This window comes from Ursus arctos, unplaced genomic scaffold, assembly GCF_023065955.2.
Source record: "Ursus arctos isolate Adak ecotype North America unplaced genomic scaffold, UrsArc2.0 scaffold_12, whole genome shotgun sequence".
NCBI lineage: Eukaryota > Metazoa > Chordata > Mammalia > Carnivora > Ursidae > Ursus > Ursus arctos.
The window spans coordinates 29,049,245-29,067,255 of record NW_026622786.1 but is presented as its reverse complement, the minus strand read 5'-3'; the positions used below and the strand labels follow the sequence as shown (position 1 = coordinate 29,067,255).

Genomic DNA, 18,011 nt, shown 5'->3' with positions numbered 1-18,011 from the left:
GTTTCATTTCCCATAAAACAAGGAAATGGGTAAAGGACCACGAAGACCTTTGATTCGAACGTCTATCAGATACCATCAAAAGCCTTTCTTTCGGACGATGGAGAGAGGCACACAACGTTCTGCTTTCCCCATCTCATTCCTGAACCCAGGCCTCTTTCTTTAAATCCCAATTTGGGCTTCTTAAAGGATAGCAAAGAGAGTTCGTCAGACGAAAACCAGTGCTCCTGCGTCTTCAAACAAGGCTGGGAGAGGGTTTCGAGGCCTCAGCTGGTTGAGACGGTAGATGGGACCCACCCTCGCCCCATCCCAAGTCTGACGCCTCAGCCCGAGAGCAAGTGCGTGCTGAGGGGATCTCCGGTACCACGAGGCGCGCCCTCGCTGGGCTGCGGTCCCAGCGAAGGGGTTGGGATTCTGAGGCGCGTGCCGAGGCGATGGCAAGCGGAAGCGGCTGGCGGCGAGGACGCACGGTTCTCTCCGGGGCGGGTGGGGGAAGGGCTGTAGCCACACCCGGAAGTCGGTCTGCGAGGGAGGGGGGATGAGGGGGGGTGAGGCTTCCGGTAGCGCAAAGGGTGTCGGGAGAGGCTTCCAGCAAACCTTCTTCCTTGGCCTCTGGAGGGACCACCGTTGCTGAGGCTTCGGCTTCCACGATCTGCGTTCGGGCTAAACGGCCACGGCGGCTGCTACTGTCGCTCCCCTTGTGCCCGGCTCTGTCCGTATTCGTTCCCAGGCGGCCGCCACGGTTCCAGCAGCGGCCGCGGCCGACATGTTGTGAGGCGGCGGCGCGGGTGTCTGAAGGATGGTTTGGCAGAGGCGGCGGCAGCGGCTGCTGGCGGCGGCGGCAGCGGGGGCTCCGGCTCTTTAGAGCCAAGCCCGCTGGGTGTCCGCCCGGTACGGCGGTGAGGCCAGTGCCCCTGGACCTTGCCTCTGCTCCGGCGCGGTTGGGGACCGGTTAGGCGACAGCGCCCGCTCTTCTCAGGGAACACGAAGGTGGTTCCCCAGTGCTCAAATTTCCGGACCACCTTTGCTTTCTCCTCTCCGACCTGGGCAGTGCTGTCCCCGTAGTCCTCAGCCCCCCGACCTCCTTCCCAGTCTCGCCCTAAATCTCTCACACGGGTGTTCCCCACGCTCACGAACCGGCTCCTCCCCACCCCCCACCCCCTTCATTTTCTGCACCCTCTCCTCTTCGCGCTCCTGGGATCACACTTTTGAGGGCAGCCTTTTGAAAAATCTTCGCGGAATAGTGGACCAGAGCTGGGGAGTTTTTAAAAGTCGGGGCGCGCGAGAGAGGGCGATACGATGGCTTCCTCATCTGGCAACGACGATGATCTCACTATACCCAGAGCTGCTATCAATAAGATGATCAAAGAGACTCTCCCCAACGTCCGGGTGGCCAACGATGCCCGGGAGCTGGTGGTGAACTGCTGCACTGAATTCATTCACCTTATATCTTCTGAAGCCAATGAGATTTGCAACAAATCGGAAAAGAAGACCATCTCACCCGAGCACGTCATACAAGGTAAGCGGTAGGTGTGGGGTTTTGTTTAAATGAGGGTCGGGGGACAGGCGGCCAGTCGCGTGTCCTGTTCATGTCAAAGCCTTCATTCCTCTACCCTGATAAGTACTGGCAGACGAAAAAGCCACGCGGGCATGGAAGCAGCCGGTGCCTTAAGAAAACTGTGTAGTGTTCTCGTGGTGGTGCTTCTCATCTAGCGAATACGAGTAAGGATTGCATGCGTTTAGGTCAGCTCACATCCTCCAAAGATCAAGTATTAGTTGCCTCTCAGTTGACGGCCAGGTGAGCCCACGCAACAAGAATTTTGCCTGCCTAAAGTTGAACCTAGACGTGACAACTGAGACGTTGTCTGCCTAAAGTGGAACCTCGATCATGACAACTGAGAAAGGAACCCAGAGTTCTCCTTTGGAAAGTGAAAATTCAGACAGGAACTTGAAGCATGAGTGGAGGCAGCACCCTTTCCCCACCCGACCTTTTTACCAATGTAGAGGAAAAGATAAATTTTTTGAACACATGAGTAAAAAAATTCATACATAAGTGTATTCAACGTTGTAAAGTTTGGTGATGTTGAATACAGACAGTATATTTTCTGCTTTAAAAATGGTTCAGTGGTCCTACCATTCATCAAGTTAGTAAAACTCTCCAGTTCTATTCTGTAAGAAAAGGGCGGATGATCTTTATCCTTCTTCCTTCTTCCCTCTTTCCTTTTTTCTCTCTTTCTCTCTTTCTTGGTTTTTCTTTTGCGAGCTTTGCTCTGTGGAGATAAATTTTTAAAGCTTGGGTTGAAAGGTTGTAAGAGGTTTTTTTCATGGAACATTTCCCTGTCCTTTCCTGCTGCCATTCCCATTTGGATGTATACACTTAAGCGTTTATTGAACAGCATTTCTGAAAGTTTCAACCGTTTCTTGGAGAGGATTTCGTCCAGTAGTAGGGTTTTGGGGGGACCACATTCTGTTGGTTTGTTTCAGGCATAGGGAGACATATTTATTAGTCCTAATGTTTTGAGAGCACTTACATATACTGTTATAAAAAAGTTGTGTTCAATTTGAGGTGACAATTTGTCTTTTATAAAATTCTAACAATTGCTTTTGAAGTCAAAACATCGTGACTAATTTTAATCATTTTAGTAGGCAGGCAGTTGTCTACCATTTTATTTTTTATAATTTAACTTTTTAATGGTGACTTGTCTGTTATTCTGAAGTAGAGAACACATCTCGTATTCACTATATCCAATATTTTACTGTCAATGTTGACAAAAGAATTAAATGATTCATTTGTGGTCCTTAATGATGTGTGGAAGGTAGATTTAAATATACTCTGCTATTTCCATTTCAGTACAGGAGGAGGAAAAAAAATCTCTAGGAAAAACCATATTTGATTTTAAAGCTAGTATTTTTTTCTATTTGTTCGGTGTGCTGAATATTCTGGCAAAAGTCAAGTTCTCTATTTTTTGTCTCGTGTTTTATTTTTACATTATATGTACAATTGTCCTAAGTCTTTCCAACACAAATTATCCAACACAGATAGCTACAGTTTCCTTTTACAACTCATAAAAAAGAAAAAGAATCTTTTATCAACATTGCCTTTCTAATGAAAATTGCACCAGATTTCTAAAGGATCTGCCTAAACATTTGTTTACAACCCAAAAGAGGGGATCATTCCAAAAATCTAATAACACATTACAATCTGTCTTCTTGGGTAGTTTATTCTTTTCTAGGATATATTTAGATTTCTGATTGACATGATGGAATAAAAGTGCAGCTGTAGTGTACAGTATGCTAAATAGCTCAACTTTGGAATATGCTAAATTCAGTTTAAGGTGTGAGTCAGAAAGTTCCAGTGAAAGCATTTTCCTTTATGTACTGAGGATGATTGATTAACTTTTTAAAAAATCATTCATTGGGGAAAAAATAAATCATCCATTGGCCTGTTATACTCTTAAAAATTTACCCGGTTTTTTTGGTAACATTGCTGTCGTTAAATAGATAAGGACCTACCATTTTTGCCCCCAATTCTCTCCAGTTAGGGGAATAAAATTTATATATTTATAATCTTGTATTAATCTCACAGTGCTTAATCATTTTAAAGAATTTTTGTCTTGAGTGGTTACATTTTAAAAAAGAATTCTTAAGGCGTGTATTTTTTATAGGTATTTAAAATGTGTTTTTACAGGTTAGTTCTGGAAAGTTTGCTAAATCATGGTAGATATGACATTTTTTATGCTTTCGGTAAGCATTGATTATTTTGGTACGTAGGCTCTATCTAAATGGAATAATAATGTGTATTTAAAGTTGTATGACTCTCACATGTTGAAGTTCAGATTTTCTAGTAATAAGTTTAATGAACTAGATCTTGCTTCAGGACATGTCACTTTTTCACTTGCTACTTTGCTTTACCTTGTCAGAGCAAATTAAGCATTTGAGGCAGTTCTGTAGAATGCAAGTTACTAAAGTCGAAATAATTTTATTGCCAGTAAATCTTTGAAATAGTTACATTTCTAAAAAATTTCTTAATGTTATGAATATTTTAAAGAAAGTGAACTTGGTATTGAAGATCACAGATACACAAAAGGGTTCTAAGCTATAAAAGGTGTTCCTTTTTATATCATTGCTGGTTTCTCTGAACACATATTCTTTTTTTTTTTTTTAAGATGTATTTATTTTAGAGAGAGAGTTTGTGGGGGAGGGGGGCCGAGGGAGAGAGAGAATCTTAAGCCCCATCCTGGGTCTTGACTCAGGAGCCTGAGATCATGACCTGAGCTGAAATGGAAAGTCGGATGCTTAACTGACTGAGCCACCCAGGCACCCCTGTGAACACATATTCTTAAATGAATTTTAACATAGTCTGTTGTATTATGGAAAGAACTAACATTGAGAGTTAAGAGTGCAAGTTCTACACTGGAAAGTCTTTGGCCTTATGCAAATCTGTTAAAGGTTTCCCCATTTATGTATAAATAATACCTCATTGTTTCAGGTATTACTTGCAATTATTGAGAATCAGTTGAGGTTGAGAACCTTACATGATATGCTGTAATAAATAATAATTTTTTAAATGTGTAATGCTACTGACTGAAACATAAAGCTGGAAGTCTGTTATGTTTAACCTTCCAGCATGATGCCGTTTGTTAAGCCAAAGGGTAAGTAAGGCTATTTTAAGTGATATTACTTTTTTTGCATTTTTAATCTCCTGCTAAATCCCCCCGTCATATTTATAACAATAGTAACTGAAAGTAGTGAAAGTTTGAAAAAGTCTCTGAAGATTTGCTTCTTTAACAATTGAGTTGCTCCTCAATATCTATGTTGAAGGATTTTTTAAAATTCCAGTCCCTCTCATGCTGGTACTTTTGTAAAACACAATAAAAACAAATCACTAGAAAAACAAAATTTAAAAAAGACGTAAATAAAAGTTCAATTTTTTTTGTTAGATTCAGTGGACATAAAATTACCATCAAGTTGCTATGAAGGTTCTTTTTTTTCCCTCAGCTTTATTGAGATATAATTAACGTAACATTGTGTAAGGTTAAGGTGTACAACATAATGATTTGATATATGTATATATTGTGAAATGATACCACAGTAAGGTTAGCTAACACATTCATCACCCCATGTAGTTACAGTTTTGCTGTGAAGTTTCCAAAATGCTTACTTTGATTTTCATACTTAACCCATCACAGACCATTATAGGCAATTCTGGCATAAGTCCATGGACCACAGTTTGAGTAGATCTGCTCTGAAGTCTAAACCACAGTCTATTTTAGAAACTGGATGTGAAGTAGTTTTTAAATCAGAGAATCTGAGTGATTGCAGAGAAGTTGTAATGAGAATGATACTGTATTACCTAAATAATCATGCATACTCATTTTTTCCCAAGGGGACACATTGTATATGGCATTGTACCATTTATCGCATAATCAAGTTCTTTTCAAGTTAGGATTTTATTATTTTCCTTAAAACTGATATATCTTTCGTTTTTATTTTCCTTCTGCCACCCAACAATAACTTGAATACTACTAGGTACTTGGTACTGTATTAGATACTGCTCAGGATAGAAAGATGGATGATACTTGGTTCCTGCTCTGCCATCAGTCTCTCGTCGTTGTCCCAGATTCCCAGGAATAGTGATCCATAGAGGACATGGTTAAGGGTCTTCGGAAACCTTTGCCAGGCTAATGAGCCAAGAAGTCACATTGGCCTATATTATCCTCTTAATATATTTAAGTGAAGTACATCATCCCCCCTTCCCTTAACATATAAACAAAAGAAAATAGAGAAATTTGAGAACGCTATTTTATGTATTTTAATTTTTTAATGAAAAACCTGCATTGTACATTTGAAGTACAAAGTAAGTCTCACAAAGTCTTGTTATAACAAAACTTTGTAAGATTATATCACTTTTGTAAAATAAGAAAAGACTATATTATTGTTGCTGGGTTGAAGTTTTACTTTTTTTTTTTTTTCCAAGTGGTTGTCTTGTTAACATCTGTCTTTCAAATTGAAAAATGTGCCAAGTATTTTTTTCCCCTAATATACCATGCACTTTTCTGGGTATAGTTTTAAAATACATGGGGAGAGGGTAGCAGACAAACCTCTGAGGAGCAAGTGATGTATGTGTTTTACCCACAATTTTTTTTTTTTTTTTAATTTTTCTTTTCTGGCTTTTACTCTGAGATCCCTAGAGCCAGGGCCATAACAGTCCATTAAGTCTCTTTACACAAACTAGAAAAAGACACTTTTTCCTTAAAAACCTTTACTACCATCTGCCAGAAAAGTGCCATAATAAACATACAAATCCGTGTTTACAGTAGGAATGGCCCTCCTTAGTTATGGCACTGTTGTGCACTGAATAACCTACACCACTGCAAACGATGGCCCTGCTTATAAGTCATTTCCCTTATCCTTTAAGATTCTCCTTTGTGTAAAATGGGAATGATTATTACTACATGGCAACAAATGATGTAAAATATCTCCTTGTTTAGAAGATACTATAACCACTCATGGCTATCTGTTAGCCAAAATGTATTTAAAATTTGTATTAAAGTCAATGTAGTTTTTGAAATTAAAGTTATGGCTCTTCCTGTTGAGACATTTTATTGATAGTACAGATTTGTATATGGAAGCTCTTTGAATAATATTAAATATTAACCTTGGATTCACTTGCAAATTTTTTGAAAGCAGTGCTCTCAACCTTAGATGTTTTTTAAAGGTGAGTTGTTTCTTTTTAATTTTTAACTCAAGCCATCCATGGTTAAACGTAGTTTGGATTGGTTTTTTTTTTTTTTTTTTTGATGTCTAGTCTAGTAATTAATGATATTTTGAAGAGTTGTCTCCATTGTGTTAATTTGTTAATTTTATAAATTTAATATTTTATATTACAAATATATTTACTCAACTTGAATTTAGTGTGATAATGCATATCTCTGTATTTGTTTAGGTCCTGTACACTTCTCAGGGCACTCTTTTAATTTTTTAATTAATTAATTATTTTTTAGTAGGGCACTCTTGTAAATGTAAGACAAAAAATAAAGATGAATAATACATAGTCCAAGTGGTTAAGCGAATCTTACGTGCTAGACACTGTTAAATGCCTTAGATTACTTGTTGATTCTCACAATACAAAAATAATAAAAATATAATAGTGAGTACTTTATTTTGCTTATTCTGTGGGCCATCCTCTGTTCTAAGCTCTTTGTTTATATTCATTTATCCTTCACAGTAACCTGATCTGATGAGATGTAGGTACTGTTATTCTTGTTTTAGAGGCACAGGTGAAGGAACTTATCTAGGGTCACACAGCTGAGATGAGGCAGAACTGGGATCAGTCTCTGGCAGCCTTAGGGCCTGCATGCATAACCACTATACTGCATATGTTTTAGGAAGATATGAAATAGATACTATTCTCAGAGAAGGAAAACTGAAGCTTAGAGATATACATCCAAGGTTATATGAATATATTGACAGCCAAATTTCAAATTCTAAGATAACTATCTGATTTTACAAGGGGGGGAGATTACTTCTGTCTAGGAGGATCAGGCAAGCTTAATTTGAAGATGCAGTTTGATTTGAGCCATGAATGCATTACCATCAGTATTAATGTGGGAAACTGATGTCTTCTGGGAAACATTGAGCTGTTAGATTTAGCATAAGTATGCAGGGATTTAATGGCAGAAATAAAACTGGAATGGTAGGTGGGGCTACATCCTTGGTGTAGAAACTTGGTGTACACCAAGGAAATAAGACTTTCTTCAGGATGTGGGAGGAAACCATAGCCATTTTTGTTTTCTTTTGGTACTGTCTCCAGCCAGTATTACTGAAAATATACTATTATGTTCATGCCTTTAAAAAAAGAGAAAAACCTTGGCTTCTATTATTGACACTTAATAATCCGTCTGTCAGTTCAAGTAAAAAGCATAAGTTGCCTAATCTTCACTTAATTTTCCACTATACCTCAAGCTCCTTGAGGCCAAAAATTATGTGGTGGTTAATTTGATATACAGAACTCAGAGTAATGCAGTACTGAAGTTTTTTTGGGGGGGGGGGCGAAGAGGGGCAATAAGTTAATATAATTAAAATTCAAGTTGTACTAAGTTCATTTACTATGTTTTTTCACCACCTATATTTCATCATTGGGTCAGAAAACAAAAATGCCTTTGGGGATATCAACAGAAAACTATAAAATACAATTTTATTTACTGTGAGCCAAAAGGAAACTTAATGCTTTGTCTTGATTACAGAAGGCATTTAGAAAGTGCATTATTGTAAAACTTTCTTTCTAAATATGAAAAAATAAAGGGAGAGAGAAGTTTTTGTTAATGCTTCTATCCTTATAGTCTTCCTTTATCCCAGTTTTCTGCCACATCACTTGAAATGTTTTCATAGTGCTTCCTGTTAAGTTTTATTTTCAAGGGAAACTTGTTGGCTGAATATAAATGCTGAATTTCATAAGTTTTTTTCACCAGTATTTCTTAAACTTGGCAGTTTGAGTGTCTTTGCTAAAAATAGTTTTCTGTTGATATATTGTACAAAAGAACTTATCTATTCTTTCATCCTGTCCTACTGAAACTTAGAACATGTGTTACCAGCCTACTTTTCCTAAGCCAAATGGCACAAAATATGTTATTAACAGATAGATTCCAAATATTTCCTTTTTTTGTCTTCTTTGAAAAAGTGAGTTAATGATGTTTGATTTACTATAAGTGGTATAGGAAAAACGTTTTCTTAATAAAAGCACATGTTCTTACATTTGACTTTTTTTTCTCACAGGAAATGCTTTGGTTTTTAAAAAATAAGAAAGAAAAGGAAAAGGAAAGGCCTATGCTGTTAAGTGTTCTTCAAGTTTTACCTAATTTGCAATTTAATATTAAGAAAGTTGAAAAAAAAAATACTAGACTGGGGTGCCTAGATACCAGTCCTGCCTCTCAAAAAAAAAAAAAAAAAAAGTTGATAAAATGGATTTAGCCATTCAGATAGTTGCTTTGCAACTATAAAATGGGTAAAATTATTATAAGACAGCAACAGCAACCTCCTCCCCCTCCAAAAAATACCCCACAAAAGTTTAATGTTCCGAAGATGGGGGAAAGAGTAAATTTTATTACTCTTTCATGTTTTCCTATTTTCATTTCCCTAGCACTAGAAAGTTTGGGCTTTGGCTCTTACATCAGTGAAGTAAAGGAAGTCTTACAAGAGTGCAAGACTGTAGCGTTAAAAAGAAGAAAGGCCAGTTCTCGTTTGGAAAACCTTGGCATTCCTGAAGAAGAATTATTAAGACAGCAACAAGAGTTATTTGCAAAAGTAAGTAATGCATTTTAAATTATTTTCATCTGAATCCTACCCTGTTTGCTAACAGAAATCATACTGGTTTCTGAAATCATTTCCTAAATCAACATACATACCTAGAGGATTTTCTTTCTGTGGCTGATTGTTTGATCGTTGAGTCTGATGTCTACATCTAACTAACTGATTTGACTCTGTTTGCCCAGTTGTTTATTTCATATAAAAGTAAATATTTGTAGCAACCTGTTTTCTAAGGAGAATAACTCCAAATAACTACTGAGATCTTACTTTGATGGGTGTTTTTTTTTTTTTTCCCAAACAAAATACCCACTTAAAAGCATGCAGAGTATACCTAAATATTCTTAAAATTTAAAATGATGGACTGGTGAGAAAATACTATATCATATTTTATAATGAGTGGCATATGAGGAGAATTTGATAAACATCTATTTTATAGTTAAATTTTTAAAATTTAAATTCAGTTAGCCAACATATAGTACATCATTCGTTTCAGATGTAGAGTTCAGTAAATCATTAGTTGCATATAAAACCCAGTGTTCATCACATCACGTGTCTTCCTTAATGCCCGTCACCCTGGTTAAATTTTTTAACACACCTTTAAAACATTCTAGGGATGCCTGGGTGGCTCAGTTGGTTAAGCATCTGCCTTTGGCTCAGGTCATGATCCCAGGGTTCTGGGATCTAGTCCCACATCAGGCTCCATGCTCAGTGGGGAGCCTGCTTCTCCCTCTGCCTACCACTCCCCCTGCTTTGTGCGAGCTCTCTCTCAAATAAATAAAATCTTTAAAAAATAATAAACAAACATTCTAATCCTAAAAAATATTGAAGGGCTAGTAGAACAGAGAAAGGGAGAAAACTTTTTTTTTCTTATTGAAGTTCTGATTACCAGTTTGTGAAGGATTAGCACCAAGTACTAATATTCCTCTATTTTATTTTTTTACTTTATTTTATTTTTTAATATTCCTCTTTAAAAAAAAAAGGGAAGGAAGAGGATGAAATTCTTTTTTTCCCCACTAAGTTTTGGCCTCTCCTTTGAAATTGTAAGGCAGTTTTGGGTTGAATAGAAGAGGTGAGATTTCCTACTAGTTATTATAGTTACCATTAACACTGGGAAGTATCATTTTAGGTAATCTCTTCCAGATTGGCACCATACCTGATCTCTGTGTAGTAATAACAATCAGTTGGGTTTGAATCAAAAAACATTTGAATTTTAAGTGTTGTGAGGTACTAGGTATTAGAAACCATTTAAACTAATAAGAAAAATAAAAGTTTACTAACATTTATTGAGTTCTAACCATGTGTTAATCATGTTGCTAAGTAATTTACCAGTATTTTTTTTAATCCTTACAACAACCTACAAGATAAGTACTAAAGAGTTACTAAAAGCTTTTGAAGCAGGCGTGAACACAAGCAAACAATTTATAATCCATATGAATATGAGGTTACTAAGAAAGGTGATTAAAAAAATAATGGCTATTATTTATTGATTCTCTGCTATTGCAGATCACACAGAGAGTTCCAAATTAGATTTTTGTTTTTTTTAAGAGAAGGAGAGAGGGGAGGTAGGGGCAGAGGGGGAGGGAGAGAGAGAATCTTAAACAGGCTCCATGACAGTGCGGAGCCAGACTCAGGGCTCGTTTTCACAACCCTGAAATCATGACCTGAGCCGAAATCAAGAGTCAGATTCTTAACTGACTGAGCCATCCAGGTGCCCCCCAAATTAGATATTTGATGAAAGGAAAAAGATTCTCTGCTAGATGCTTTATATACTTTGCAGAGTCTTTATAAATATGAATAAAATAAATAAATGTAAATTTTATTATACCCATTTACACATTAAGAAACATTCAGAGATGGAGAAACTTGCATGAGATCATTCATTCATTTGTTCTACTGGTAATTACTGAAGTTCTCACTACTTACCAGAGATAGTGCTAAATGCTAGGCTTATAGTAGTATACAAAAGAGACATGGTTCTTGCTATTCTGAAACGTAGTTTACTGGAAAGGATTGAGTTAAACAAATAAAACAAGTAAGTTCATATAGTTAGGAAGTGTGGGAGTCTAAATTCAAAACTCATGTCTTCTGACTCCAAAACTTGCTCTTTCTACATTACCATGCTAATGTTCTAGCCACCGTTTTGTCTGCTTAAATTTATTTTGAAACTTTTAAGTGGAACATGCCTTATCCTTTCCAGGGCAAAAAGAAAAATGAAAGAAATAATTGCCTGTCTGCCTGCCTGCCTGCCTGCCTGCCTGCCAAATCCGTCTTTACTTTTCTATCCTTGTCATCTGTTTTTTCCTCTTCCTTATCTCCCTTTTTTTTTCCCTCATCTATGGGGGGAGGGGGGAAGGGCAGAGGGAGAGGGAGAAGCGGACTCCCCGCTGAGCAGGGACACTGATGCAGAACTCCATCCCAGGACCCTGGGATCATGACCTGGGCCAAAGACAGGTGTTTAACCGACTGAGCCACCCAGGTGCCCCATTACGGACTCTTAAAAAATGTTTTTCATGAAGCACTCTTAGTCTGTTTTACACTCCAGGTATTCCTGCCATAAAAGTAAATATGCTTGTATATTAGAATAACTATTTTCCATGCTTTTTTAATAAAGATGGATGAAAGTAGTGATTAGAATGTCTGGCTTCTGATTTCCTAAACAAAAAAAGTTTTTGTCTTGTAGGAGAAGTATGATATAGGTACACTAACAGCTGTAATATGAGGCTGACTGTTCCATGAGCAACGTATAAAGAGATCCCAAGTATGGAGACATCACATTAGATTTTGGCAGTGTAAGAGTGTGCCAATTATCTTGCATGTGAGTGCTAATACAAATTTAAACCCAAGCCGCAACTTCCTCACATGTCTCATGAATGTTGACAATGGAAGGAATACTTTGCCTGTAGTATAAAATCAGTTCTGGACTAAAAAGCTGGGGAAGAAACTTAATTTTCTTTTTTGCATAACAAAAAAAACAGCTAGTATGCAATTTTCTTGTTGATCTCAGCAGATGAACTGAGCTGATATTGTTAATTCAGATTCAAGAAATTATCTGAATCTTAATTTGTGTAGATTTGTGATCTGCGTGCAGTATTAACTAAATTGGATAGCTTTTGGGATGCCTGGGTCGGTCAGTCGGTTAAGTGTCTGCCTTCGGCTCAGGAGTTCCACATCGGGCTCCTTGCTCAGTGGGGAGCTTGCTTCTCCCTCTGCCTGCCACTCCCCCTGCTTATGCTCTCTCTCTCTGACAAATAAATAAATAAAATCTTAAAAAAAATAAATTGGATAGCTTTTACACTTTCACATGTGTACATAGGCTTTCCCCACCCTTTTCAACATCCATTAGTGATTGAACTTTGTGAACTGGCATGAAACATTACAATGTTTTGTTGTAGCATTTGATGGAGAATCTTTTATATACACTTGTAGTAGGTGAAAAACCAAATTGCAAATCCTTTTTTTTTGTTTTTCTTTGAAGCTTAAACTATATACTAAGTTTTTGGTCCAAATTGAGTAGAATAAGTTAAACTTACATTGCGTTCTGTTACCCAATATGAGTGTATTTTTGTAAGCATAATGATATTTAAATAAAGTTTTAAAAAGAAAAAGACATCATGTGCCAGTTACTAAACAGTTTTCTTAGCCTGAAACCCACCTTTCTATGCTTTGATTTCTGCTTTTCTTTTGGACTTCATTATAGACTCTGCTGCCAGTAGGGGTTCTGGAGGAAGATTGTCCAGCTGGAGGAGGAAGGCAGCACTTGGGCTCCTTTCTTTTACTTCCTATTGGCCTCCTTTCTTTTACTTCCTATTGGCCTCAAGCTTCTTCGAACAACCTACCAGTGTTTCTTCACCCTGGCTGCATCAGTTTTTTTTCCTGTAGCAGGACCTGAATCCAGTTTGCAGTTTCTTTAATACTTACAGAACCAGCCTAAACATTCACCCTCTTCCTCAGGAATGTGGGTCTCAAACATTGGGGCCCTCTGCCAAACTCAGAGATGCTTTTACCAGCCAATCTATGCCCCTTCTTCAGAGGACTGAGTTTCAGTTCCATGGATTCTTCCTGTAAGCTTCTAAGTTTCAAAAATTCCAGCCTCTTCTTTTGTTGTGCCAGTTTTAGGGTTGGTGGCTGGTTTTGACAGTTACCAGTTGCATGATGTCTTAGTGTTCTTTTCTTGCCTTTTCAATGACCTAGTTACCAACTTTATACTTGTTTAACAATCCTTTATATTTTTTTCTCTCTGTTCCCCTAACTAGTGTGACTTCTATCTCCTGATTAGATCCTGAATGACAGGAATCAGGAAAGAACTTAATAGAGAAAATAATATTTCAGTTTGATTTGGAGGAAGAGTGGAATTTTGGTGGGTGAAAATTAAGAAATTTCAAATAGAATGAACATCAGCGTGAGTTAAGATAGCGAAAATGGGAGGGTATGGTGTATCTGGGAAATATTTTACGTTCTAAGTTTTTTTGGAGTACCAAGTATAGCAAAAGTTAATTTGGGAGATAGGTTGGGGCACGCAGTAATTTGGAGACCTTTAACTCTAGGCTGAGAAATTGAACTTAATTGGTAACAGGTGATTTTTTTTTTTAAGTATAATAATGGCCTGATTAGAATTCTCCTCTAGAAAATTTTGGATAATAAATTCATGACAGATTATTAAGGAAAGTTAGGAATGTACATGGTAAAATCTTAATGTAAGAGTTATGCTGAGTATTACGATTTCCCCACAAAATATTCATTCAGAAAATACTGGAGGCCTATGTGTTGGGAATGCAACAAAGAGTATGAAAATAGTCTCTATCTCAGGTCTAGTGGAGAAAAAAGATAATAGGCTCAGATAATTAAAGAATAAAGTAGATAGGTGTGGGAATGCATGGAGAATTATAGCATATAAAATAGAGTATACAGTATGACCTATAAGGGTCAAGAAAGACCAATTTCTACTTTAAATGATAACTAGGAATTAGCCATGCATAAAGGAAGGGGGAGGATATGAGCCAAGCTTAAGGAACAATTCTGAGAAAAGACAGAGAAGGAGAAACAGCATTGTTTTGGTAGAATCCAATGGACAATTATATATGTTCTTTTCATGAACAGATTCATTTTTTCCCTCTTGGTGGGATTTTTCTGTAAGTAGATGAAATTAAATTGAGAAAGATCTTCAGCTGTTGCAAAGCGTGTGTAATGCATATGTGTATATCTTAGTTTCTAAAATTCTTTATTGAGAATATAGCTTTAAAACAAAGCTTTATTTATTTATTTATCTATCTATTTACTTATTCTAAGTAGGCTGCATGCCCAGTGTGGGGCTTGAACTCCTGACCCTGAGATCAAGAGTCTCATGCTCTACTGGCTGAGCCAGCCAGGTGCCCCGGTTTCTAAAAATTCTGTGATGGTTGTTGGAGAGGATATATATCAGATGAATGAATTTTAACTATCTCACTTAAATTCAGTCCTGGATAAGTGCCTTTTCTCTAGTGTGTGTATTTATGGGGAGGGGGACAGAGGAGAAATATATGTATAGGATACGGAACTGTGTGAGAAACTCAAACATCGGTGCCTGGTGGCTCAGTCGGTTAAGCATCCAGCTCTTGATTTTGGCTCAGGTCGTGATCTCAGGTCATGGGTTAGAGCCCCCCCGTTGGGCTCTGTGCTCAGGGCAGAGTCTGCTTATGCTTGTCCTTCTCCCTCCACTCCTTCCCTGGCTTGGGTCCCGTGTGTTCACTCTCTCTCTTTTTTTTTCTCTCTCTCTCAAATAAATAAGTATCTTTAAAAAAACCCTCAAGCATCAAGGTAGCTATTGCATTCATGTATAGTACTTCTCCTTAAGAGTTAGAGGTACTGTACTAGACAACTTTTTAACCACAGAAAGAATCTTTAGTTTGAAAAATGTTTACATTTAACTGTAAGTTGAGAGGACAGAAGAATCAAGTGAAACAAAAGGAATGAGAAGCAGAGAAAAGAACCAAAGAGAGGACATTGTGATTGTTCTACCAGCTTTTTCAACTCTATTAAGCCAAAGGTCATAGAATTATATGGCATAAAAGGGACTGTCTAAAGTTTCCAAGTTTTGGAAACTGTCCTTAGTTGACAGAGAGGCAGTCATCTATATTTTCTTATAGAGTTCATGTTCTCCAGATGTATAACAGTTATATAGTGGTTGGAAAATATCCAAATTTGATGATTAAGTCTGTAATTGGCTTAATTTATATTTAACCAAAGTGTATATGTTGTGAGTTTTAAAAAATATGTATTATTTGTTTTTATGTTTTTGGTGTTTAGGCTAGACAGCAACAAGCAGAATTGGCCCAGCAGGAATGGCTTCAAATGCAGCAAGCTGCTCAGCAAGCACAGCTTGCTGCTGCCACAGCCAGTGCATCTAACCAGGCAGGATCTTCTCAGGATGAAGAAGATGATGATGATATCTGAAATTTACCAGCTGAGTTTCTATTTCCTCTATAAATGTTTTTCCCTGCACAAGAAAACAGTGAAAGAAATGCTTATCTGTAATTTTGTATGCATCTTGGTGGACTTGCCATTGGTATTCTAGGGAAATCTGTTGTTAAGTTTCATCTATTGTGTGCTATTCATGTAAAAACTGTCTCTTTGAACTATTGAAAATTTAAGGTTCAGTATAATATCAATTTCGAATTTTTAATGGTGTTTATGAAATTTTAGATAGCAGTGAGTCCTTTATTTGATCAATAAACAGTGTTACAGAAAATGTCGTTTATAAAATACAGTGAAATTTATACAAACAGAAACTCTAAGTCTGCATTTGCATTTCCTCTGCCCTTTTAACTAAGCTAAAAATTGGGAATTTTAAATTATTGGGGGGAGGGTGTTATGTGATGCAGTAGATGTTAGATCAGGTTGATAAAAAAACAAAAGAGTTCAGTTTTGTAGTATCTGAATTTTTTGTCTTTTAAAATGAGTATATATATATATATGCAGTAAATATATATGCTCAGATAAATATACTTGTTTAAAAAAATCTCAAAACATTCAAAAACTAGGAAGGAGTATGTTCAATAGTTGTATAAATTCAGTGGGTTATGTTTTTGATTTTGTTTTTGTTTTATGTAGAGGTAAAAACTACAGTTTTATTATGGCATAATTCATCTTGAACTATGCTATTACATTTCAAAGACTGCCCAATTTTGAGGACTGTCATGATTCTTACTACTTCACTCCAATAATTGTTAATAGTATTACTTGCTTAGTCCATCCATGTTTATTGGACCTTGTGAAACAATTGCTTAGGTTCCATTGGTTTAATGGAGATTCATGAATATTCAAACCTTTACTGGGGGAAAGAAATGAAAGTTAATAAGCATGCTTACTGTAAAAGAGGGATTTTTTTGTAATTTAACTTGTAGTTATAGTTTACTTATTGTTTGTTTTTAGCATTACTTTTACATTTTCTTGACTAGATGGCCTAGAGTGTCCAATGCTTCCTTTTGAAATAGCACCATTGTCTCCATCATAATTGAGTGATAGCTTTAAAAATGATTGGCTTTATTTTGTTTAAGAAAGCGTGTCATAACTGATCAGCCCTATATGAAACGTAAATAGTTTCAACCTACTCATTAAAAGGGAGAAGCTTTACTTTGTTTCCAATAAATAAAGCATGGTAGTGATTTTTATAGGAATCCAGTGAGTTGAAGAAATGGCATATTGTTTGTATTTTGGAAACAGAATGGAAAAGCCATTTAAGATAGTATAAAGTAAATTCCTATGTCAGTTGCCAAATCATTTAAATTTGTATGTTCACCAAGCCCAAGGATAAATTGTGGCTGCTGGGATTCCAATTTTAATTGAAGAGCTAAATAAGTAAAGTTTATAAGTATTAGATTTCTTAATTATCTTATTTTGCAGTTTTAGAAAATGTGAAATATTAGCATACATTTATTAAATACACTTCCCCCATGCCATGAAAAGGTTAATTTTGCTGGATGTTTTAAGTTGAAGTTGATACTGTATCCATGAAGTGCTTTGGACAAGATAGAAGGGGTTGTTCTTTTAAAAGTTTAAGTACCAAAGGTAGTCTAGTCTAAGAAATAATAAGTTAATAAGTGTTGGCTTTTCTAATTTGTATTGTAACATCCTAATACTTTCTATTTTAAGATTATCTGTTTCTTAAGTAAACAACTTAGACATTTTTCCACACCTTTTTTTTTCCTGATGCAGAGTTCAGGTTAATTAATATTTTACTGCATCTGATAATGTATTATATGTTTGAAGCCTAGTGACTTTTCATTTTGACATTCTTGTGATTTCATATGCTGTATTCTTCAAGCAATAAAATTCTGATGTGTTTTATAAATTGTTTTTACATTTAATAATCTACACAGATTAGCAGCAATGTCTATTATTAACATTTTTACTAGTTTCAAGAATCTTAGGCCCAGAAGACATTTTGATCATTTGGTATATAGTACCTGACTTTCTCCTTTGTTTATTGTTATTATTCAGAAAATGTGGTTTTACTTGTACTTTTGTAATTTGCAGTCCTAGGATCGAGGCATAACAAAGCTAATTAAGCAGTGTTTTACTTTTAGCTTATTTTTTAACATTTAAAAGTCACTGTACCATCCGTTGTTGAGATTTTTAAAACCTTGTGGGGAGAGAAACAAATCTTTAGGGTTCTTGAGAAATAAAGTTATTGTTTAGTAAATATTTTCCCCACTTCTTTGAATACATATCTG

General features: G+C 36.5%; 1 protein-coding gene across 1 annotated transcript; it reads left to right on the top strand.

The window, feature by feature from the left end:
* Nucleotides 1-562: 562 nt before the first annotated feature.
* DR1 (down-regulator of transcription 1) lies at nt 563-17,629 on the top strand. Its single transcript, XM_026497595.4, has 3 exons — nt 563-1,516; nt 9,137-9,300; nt 15,586-17,629. The coding sequence occupies exons 1-3, from the start codon at nt 1,297-1,299 to the stop codon at nt 15,730-15,732; spliced, it is 531 nt and encodes a 176-aa protein (XP_026353380.1). The 5' UTR covers nt 563-1,296; the 3' UTR covers nt 15,733-17,629.
* The last annotated feature ends 382 nt before the right edge of the window (nt 17,630-18,011 follow it).

Coding starts and splice junctions, on each gene's coding strand:
- DR1 (XM_026497595.4), top strand. CDS start 1,297: ATGGCTTCCTCATCTGGCAACGACGATGATCTCACTATACCCAGAGCT. Junction 1,517..9,136: donor ACCCGAGCACGTCATACAAG/GTAAGCGGTAGG, acceptor TCATTTCCCTAG/CACTAGAAAGTTTGGGCTTT. Junction 9,301..15,585: donor AACAAGAGTTATTTGCAAAA/GTAAGTAATGCA, acceptor TTTGGTGTTTAG/GCTAGACAGCAACAAGCAGA.